The sequence below is a fragment of the Triticum urartu genome, chromosome 5A (genome assembly GCF_056163025.1).
Source record: "Triticum urartu cultivar PI428250 chromosome 5A, HENAU_Tu73, whole genome shotgun sequence".
NCBI lineage: Eukaryota > Viridiplantae > Streptophyta > Magnoliopsida > Poales > Poaceae > Triticum > Triticum urartu.
The window spans coordinates 28,817,427-28,826,283 of NC_141877.1; the positions used below are offsets into that span (position 1 = coordinate 28,817,427).

General features: G+C 45.9%; 1 protein-coding gene across 1 annotated transcript; it reads right to left on the reverse strand.

Annotated features, from left to right (window-relative positions):
- Positions 1 to 510: 510 nt before the first annotated feature.
- Positions 511 to 1,111, reverse strand: LOC147967723 (uncharacterized). Its single transcript, XM_087523224.1, has 2 exons — positions 1,013 to 1,111; positions 511 to 831 (listed from the first exon to the last, which is right to left on the reverse strand). The coding sequence occupies exons 1-2, from the start codon at positions 1,109 to 1,111 to the stop codon at positions 511 to 513; spliced, it is 420 nt and encodes a 139-aa protein (XP_087379350.1).
- Between the last annotated feature and the right edge of the window lie 7,746 nt (positions 1,112 to 8,857).

Sequence of the window (8,857 nt, forward strand, 5' to 3'; positions counted from 1 at the left end):
CACATTGCTCCTTGTCCTTAAGATTGAGAAGTTTAAAACGCGGAGGCTAAGCTGGAGGCACAAGGTTTTGGTTAATGTGCGGGCCGCACACGGCACCAACATGATACGAGCTTCGTCTGCCTGGTGCGCAGTCGGGTGAGTTGTCCAATTATAGACACAACCAAGCCCTCCTTGGTATATGCGCATTGACTTATGTGCAGAGAAATTAGGATCGGAGGGAGTACTACTAGTAGTAGTACTACTACTTTGATGTGTCGCGTCAACTCGCATAAGTATGCAACACTTCCTAAACAAACAAGCATATAAGCTATACTTCTTACCCAAAGGATCTTTATATCCAACAGACACAAAATATCCGTTTGACTATTGGAAGTTACTTTAATTGTTGATCTGATGTCGAAGTAATTGCTGCATCGCCACCAAAAACCACCATCTCTTAAGCTAAAGTAGACCGAGCTAACCCCTATATTAGCATATTACTAAGATAAACAGAAGGCACTGTAGAATCATTTAGGAGGTGGGCTTGTCAATATGAATGTGGAGGGACACCGTCCTCGACAACCCAGCCCCGGCCAGCAGCTTGGGCGGAACTATGAAGAAGATCAGCTCCTGCACGGCGACGTCGCCGGGATCCTTGCTGCTTGTCACCTCCATTTCCACCTTGACAGTGTCGGTCCTGCCATTGGGCTCCCCTGGCGGGCCATTCGCCCATAGCTTGGCCATGTAGTGCGGGAGTGGGGATGCCCCCGCTCTGATGTAGACGAATAACACGGTGATAGGCGTGCCGATGTCGAGCACGCCGCCAACCAAGAAAAACGCACGGCCATCCTCCTTTGCAAACAGCAAGAGTCATGGCTCCGACAGTGGCACTTGCAGCTGGAGCACCTTATCATACTGGATCCTGTGCACGGGCATGGGAAGCACGGTGCTGATGTGGTGGGAGAGCGCCGACGGCGGGCCTTCATAGCCACAGACAGGGCACGGGGCATTTGCAGGGTGCGAGTGGACACACAGTCTGGTGATCGGCGAGCTTGTGGTAAGTGATGTAGAGCCCACAGCCTTCGTGCGGGCAGTCCACCCTCACCGAGGAGAGGACGGCATCCACCATCATGTTGCGCACGTCGAGCCACTGCCGCGCTCGCACTTCTGGCACTATCGTTGGTTCCCCGGGCGCTCGATGCGGCAGTCCGCGTAGGCCAGGGGCCCTCCCTTGCACTGCACAAATCAATCAAACATCACATCAATCAAGAAACATGCACCTTGCTTGATCAGCCGAAAGGACGAGGTGTATTTGAACCTCATACACTGGAGGCTTCAAGGGGTAGAGACACAAGGGGCAGTGGACCAAGGTGAGGTCCATCGAGACCATAGAGAGCTCCATTGTCGGGTCCTGTTCTGTCTGCATGATCCCGCCGTCCTCGTGCACAATAATCTCTCGCTTTAGGGCCGGGGCATTACAAAGCTTTACTGTCACATATTCATACTACTTCAAGGTGCATTAAATCAACACATGCAAGTATCAAAAGGAGAGTCACAGCATGCATGCATGCGTTGTAATTAATGCATCAGTAAACGAAAATTATTGAAATATATCGAGTGTAGTGCCTTGATGTGTCGTGTCAACTCATACAACATTGATAAGTTTGATTACAAATCCCTCTCCCTCGCGGACTGAGCTCTGGTGCCTTAACTGCACCTACCTTTGGTTGTATGACAGGTGAGCCACCCACCTGTTGGGCCCACCTATCATAGACGCAAAGGCAGGAGTAGTAAGTCAATGAAGCTACGTCCCTCCCTCGCCCATGAGCGTGGTGGCTGGCAGGACTAGGAGAAGCTTTCACTACACGCTGTCCCTCCCTCACGCGGTGGACATGCAGCAGTTCATTCGGTGTCAGATGGCCAGAAGCATATTGTAATAGTACTCCACTAAGGTAGTACTCCATCATTGTTCGACTTCCCGAAGCGGCTATGAGGCCGTCTCGAAGCATTTTTTATTAAAATAATCTTCTGGCCCTACCTGTCATCCTGGTGATTATAGTTTGCATGCTAATCTGGTCAAGACAGGAATATATATTTTAATTTGTGGTGGGGTAAATGTTAGAGGTTGGAGCAAATATATTGTACACTGCGGGTCTTTTAACCAAGTTTAGAGGCAAGCATGTGGGGCCAGTGCTATGATGTGTCGCGTCAACTCGTACAACGAGCAGAAGCTTGATTTTACTACCACACGCCTTCTCCCTCGCCCATGCGCGCGGTGGCTCGCAGACGAGGACAAGCTTTTGCTTATACTACAACAAGCTATCCCTCCCACACACGGTGGACGGACATGCATCAGTGGATTCGATATTGTAGAAGTAGTAGTAGTAGTAACATCATTGTTCATCTTCACGAAGGGGCGAAGAGTCAAGCGCAACCCGAACGTGGCAGTTGCGAACGCTCGCGTGGCAGTCTTTGTGTAGGGGTGGGGCGTGGTGCGGAGCCTTGGAGCACGCATATAGCCAGGCTCTTGCATGATACAAAATTGCTATGTGAGCCCACTATTGTAGTACTACTTGCTAGTATAGCCCTGTAAATCGGAAAGGAGTACAGTATTTGCCTTTCTAGAGATTTCAACAAGTGACTAGACTACACACTAAATTAGTAAATATGGAGCAAAATGAGTGAATCCACACCATAAATAAATATGTAGTTCTCTCAATTTCCTCTATGCCTTGGTCGCGGTGCACAATATTGAGTATATTAGTACTGACTAGTCTCTTTTTGACACGCATTTACATTTTTTAACACAGTACAGATGCAAGCACTCATATACACGCGCCTACACTCACCCCTATGAACGCACACACGCACACCCTACCCCTATGAGCACCTATGAAGGACTGAGCCGACATATCATTTTGAAATTTACGAAGTCACCATAGACACCTCATTGTCGATGGGAACGTCTCCTGACACGCATTTACGTTGATGCGGCTTGAATGCCAACGACGTAGAGGGTAGCGGTTCCCAAAATGTTGAACGGTTAATGATGCCTCCGCATTCAAGTAGCATGCAGAGGTAGGAGTAATTAATTCGAGAAGCAGAATGGAGCGTGTGAATGCAACGCAGTTTGGACTGTCATATAAAGGCGCCACACCACTCAAATCCATCTACTCCTAGTCTCTGCGCAACACTACCCACTCCAATCCAAGACCAAGACCAAGTTACCAGACACAAGCACCCATGGCGTCAATGGACGCGTGCGGCATTCGGCTGTGCCAGGTCGTCCAAGACGCCGACCTGCGGCCCCGCACTGCAGAGCGTTTCCAGAAGGTGCTGGCGACCGTCGGCGTCATAGACCTCGTCGATGTCGGCTTCGCCTCTCGCATGCGCCAGATGATGGTCGACTCCATCCGCAGGTTCACCGCCGTCAGGAAGCGCGCGGACGACCTTGCCGTACTGCTCCAATGAAGGAAATATGCCCTAGAGGCAATAATAAAGTTATTATTTATTTCCTCATATCATGATAAATGTTTATTATTCATGCTAGAATAGTATTAACCGGAAACATAATACATGTGTGAATACATGGACAAACAGATTGTCACTAGTATGCCTCTACTTGACTAGCTCGTTAAATCAATGATGGTTATGTTTCCTAACCATAGACATTAGTTGTCATTTGATTAATTGGATCACATCATTAGAGAATGATGTGATTGACTTGACCCATTTTTGTTAGTTTAGCACTTGATCATTTTAGTTTACTGCTATTGCTTTCTTCATGACTTATACATGTTCCTATGACTATGAGATTATGCAACTCCCGATTACCAGAGGAACACTTTGTGTCCTACCAAACGTCACAACGTAACTGGGTGATTATAAAGGTGCTCTACAGGTGTCTCCGATGGTACTTGTTGAGTTGGCATAGATCAAGAATAGGATTTGTCACTCCGATTATCGGAGAGGTATCTCTGGGCCCTCTCGGTAATGCACATCACTATAAGCCTTGCAAGCAATGCAACTAATGAGCTAGTTGCGGGATGATGCATTACAGAACGAGTAAAGAGACTTGCTGGTAACAAGATTGAGCTAGGTATTGAGATACCGACGACCGAATCACGGGCAAGTAACATACCGATGACAAAGGGAACAACGTATGATGTTATGCGGTTTGACTGATAAAGATCTTCGTAGAATATGTAGGAACCAATATGAGTATCCAGGTTCCGCTATTGGTTATTGTCCGGAAACGTGTCTCGTTCATGTCTACAGAGTTCTCGAACCCGTAGGGTCCGTAGACTTAAAGTTCTGTGACGATCGGTATTATGAGTTATATGTTTTGATGTACCGAAGGTAGTTCGGAGTCCCGGATATGATCACGGACATGACGAGGAGTCTCCAAATGATCTAGACATAAAGATTGATATATTGGAAGCCTACATTTGGACATCGGAAGAGTTCTGAGTGAAATCGGGATTTTACCAGAGTGCCGGAGGGGTTACCGGAACCCCCCGGGGATTAATGGGCCTTATTGGGCCCTAGTGGAGACAGAGGGGTCGGCCAGGGCAGGCCGCGCGCCCCATCCCCTCTGGTCCGAATTGGACTAGGAAGGGGGTGGCGCCCCCCTTTCCTTCTCCTTCTCCCCTTCCTTTCCTCCTCCTAGTAGGAGTAAGAAAGAGGGGAGTCCTACTCCTACTAGGAGGAGGACTCCTCCACCTGGCGCACCCTACAGGGCCAGCCGGCCTCCCCCCTTGCTCCTTTATATAGGGGGGCAGGGGCACCCTAGAACACACAAGTTGATCATTGATCTCTCCCAGCCGTGTGCGGTGCCTCCCTCCACCATAATCCACCTCGGTCATACTGTAGAGGTGCTTAGGTGAAGCCCTGCGACGGTAGCTTCATCGACATCGTCACCATGCCGTCGTGCTGACGAAACTCTCCTTTGAGCTCTACTAGATCGTGGGTTCGCGAGACGTCACCGAGCTGAACGTGTGCTGAACGCAGAGGTGCCATACGTTTGGTACTGAGGATCGGTCGATCGTGAAGACGTACGACTACATCAACCGCGTTGTCATAACGCTTCCGCTTAACGGTCCACGAGGGTACGTGGACGACACTCTCCCCTCTCGTTGCTATGCATCACCATGATCTTACGTGTGCGTAGGAATTTTTTTGAAATTACTGCGTTCCCCAACAGTGGCATCCTAGCCAGGTTTATGCGTAGATGTTATATGCACGAGTAGAACACAAGTGAGTTGTGTGTGATACAAGTCATACTGCTTACTAGAATGTCATACTTTGGTCTGGTTGTATTGTTGGATGAAGCGGCCCGGACCGACATTATGCGTACGCTTACGCGAGACTGGTTCTCCCGACGTGCTTTGCACATAGGTGGCTTGCGGGTGACAGTTTCTCCAACTTTAGTTGAATCGAGTGTGGCTACGCCCGGTCCTTGCGAAGGATAAAACAGCACCAACTTGACAAACTATCATTGTGGTTTTGATGTGTAGGTAAGATTGGTTCTTGCTTAAGCCCGTAGCAGCCACGTAAAACTTGCAACAACAAAGTAGAGGACGTCTAACTTGTTTTTGCAGGGCATGTTGTGATGTGATATGGTCAAGACATTATGCTATATTTATTGTATGAGATGATCATGTTTTGTAACGGAGTTATCGGCAACTGGCAGGAGCCATATGGTTGTTGATTTATTGTATGCAATGCTATCGCCCTGTAATTGCTTTACTTTATCATTAAGTGGTAGCGATAGTCGTAGAAGCAATATATGGCGAGACGATAATGATGCTACGATGGAGATCAAGGTGTCGCGCCGGTGACGATGGTGATCATGACGGTGCTTTGGAGATGTAGATCAAAGGCACAAGATGATGATGGCCATATCATATCGCTTATATTGATTGCATGTGATGTTTATCCTTTATGCATCTTTATTTTTCTTTGACGGTAGCATTATAAGATGATCTCTCACTAAATTTCAAGGTAAAAGTGTTCTCCCTGAGTATGCACCGTTGCCAAAGTTTGTTGTGCCGAGACACCACGTGATGATCGGGTGTGTTAAGCTCAACGTTCATCTACAACGGGTGTAAGACAGTTTTGCACATGCAAAATACTCGGGTTAAACTTGACGAGCCTAGCATATGCAGATATGGCCTTGGAACACTGAGACCGAAAGGTCGAGCGTGAATCATATAGTAGATATGATCAACATAGAGATGTTCACCATTGAAAACTACTCCATCTCACGTGATGATCGGTTATGGTTTAGTTGATATGGATCACGTGATCACTTAGATGATTAGAGGGATGTCTATCTAAGTGGGAGTTCTTAAGTAATATGATTAATTGAACTTAAATTTATCATGAACTTAGTACCTGATAGTATTTTGCTTGTCTATGTTATTGTAGATAAATGGCCCGTGTTGTTGTTCCGTTGAATTTTAAAGCGTTCCTTGAGAAAGCAAAGTTGAAAGATGATGGTAGCAATTACACGGACTGGGTCCATAACTGAGGATTATCCTCATTGCTGCACAGAAGAATTACGTCCTGGAAGCACCGCTAGGTGCCAGGCCTGCTGCAGATGCTGCTGATGATGTTAAGACCGTATGGCAGAGTAAAGCTGATGACTACTCGATAATTTAGTGTGCCATGCTTTACGGCTTTGAACCGGGACTTCAACGGCGTTTTGAACGTCATGGAGCATATGAGATGTTCCAGGAGTTGAAGTTAATATTTCAAGCAAATGCCCAGATTGAGAGATATGAAGTCTCTAATAAGTTCTACATCTGCAAGATGGAGGAGAATAGTTCTGTTAGTGAACATATACTCAGAATGTCGGGGTATCACAACCACTTGACTCAACTGGGAGTTCATCCTCCCGTTGATAGTGTCATTGACAGAGTTCTTCAATCACTGCCACCAAGCAACAAGAGCTTCGTGATGAACTATAATATTCAAGGGATGAATAAGACAATTCCCGAGCTCTTCGCAATGCTAAAGGCGGCGGAGGTAGAAATCAAGAAGGAGAATCAAGTGTTGATGGTCAACAAGACCACCAGTTTCAAGAAAAAGGGCGAAGGGAAGAAGAAGGGGAACTTCAAAAAGAATGGCAAACAAGTTGCTGCTCAAGAGAAGAAACCCAAGTCTGGACCTAAGCCGGAGACTGAGTGCTTCTACTGCAAAGGGACTGGTCACTGGAAGCGGAACTGCCCCAAGTATTTGGCGGATAAGAAGGATGGCAAGGTGAACAAAGGTATATGTGATATACATGTTATTGTTGTGTACCTTACTAGAGCTCGCAGTAGCACCTAGGTATTTGATACTGGTTCTGTTGCTAATATTTGCAACTCGAAAAAGGGACTACGTATTAAGCGAAGACTGGCTAAGGACGAGGTGATGATGCGTGTGGGAAATGGTTCCAAAGTCGATGTGATCGCCGTCGGCATACTACATCTACCTTCGGGATTAGTTTTAGACCTGAATAATTGTTATTTGGTGCCAGCGTTAAGCATGAACATTATATCTGAATCTTGTTTGATGCGAGACAGTTATTCATTTAAACATGAGAATAATGGTTGTTCTATTTATATGATTAATATCTTTTATGGTCATGCACCCTTGAAGAGTGGTCTATTTGTGTTGAATCTCGATAGTAGTGATACACATATTCATAATGTTGAAGACAAAATATGCAGAGTTGATAATGATAGTGCAACTTATTTGTGGCACTGCCGTTTGGGTCATATTGGTGTGAAGCGCATGAAGAAATCCATACTGATGGACTTCTGGAATCACTTGATTATGAATCACTTGGTACTTGCGAACCATGCCTCATGGGTGCTACCTCTTGAGCACTGCGTTGGTTTTCCCCGAAGAGGAAGGGATGATGCAGCAAAGAAGCGTAAGTATTTCCCTCAGTTTTTGAGAACTAAGGTATCAGTCCAGTAGGAGGCTATGCGCGAGTCCCTCGTACCTGCACAAAACAAATAAATCCTTGCAACCAACGCAAGTAGGGGTTGTCAATCCCTATAAGACCACTTACGAGAGTGAGATCTGATAGATATGATAAGATAATATTTTTGGTATTTTTGTGATAAAGATGCAAAGTAAAATAAAGGCAAAGTAAATAGCAAAGGAAATAACTAACTAGTAGGAGATTAATATGATGAAGATAGACCCGGGGGCCATAGGTTTCACTAGTGGCTTCTCTCGAGAGCATAAGTATTCTACGGTGGGTGAACAAATTACTATTGAGCAATTGACAAAATTGAACATAGTTATGAGAATATCTAGGTATGATCATGTATATAGGCATCACGTCCGAGACAAGTATACCGACTCCTGCGTGCATCTACTACTCTTACTCCACTCATCGACCGCTATCCAGCATGCATCTAGAGTATTAAGTTAAAAACAGAGTAACGCCTTAAGCAAGATGACATGATGTAGAGGGATAGACTCATGCAATATGAAGAAAACCCCATCTTGTTATCCTCGATGGCAACAATACAATACGTGCCTTGCAGCCCCTACTGTCACTGGGAAAGGACATAGCAAGATTGAACCCAAAGCTAAGAACTTCTCCCATTGCAAGAAAGATCAATCTAGTAGGCCAAACCAAACTGATAATTCGAAGAGACTTGCAAAAATAACCAATCATACATAAAAGAATTCAGAGAAGATTCAAATATTGTTCATAGATAGACTTGATCATAAACCCACAATTCATCGGTCTCAACAAAACACACCGCAAAAAGAAGATTACATCGAATAGTTCTCCACAAGAGAGGGGGAGAACATTGTATTGAGATCCAAAAAGAGAGAAGAAGCCATCTAGCTACTAACTATGGACCCGTAC

What these genes read in the sequence shown, in the direction of transcription:
- LOC147967723 (XM_087523224.1), bottom strand. Translation starts at nt 1,111, where the DNA reads ATGATGGTGGATGCCGTCCTCTCCTCGGTGAGGGTGGACTGCCCGCAC. An exon ending in AGCTCGCCGATCACCAGACT is followed by an intron (nt 832 to 1,012) that starts GTGTGTCCACTC and finishes CTGTTTGCAAAG; the next exon opens with GAGGATGGCCGTGCGTTTTT.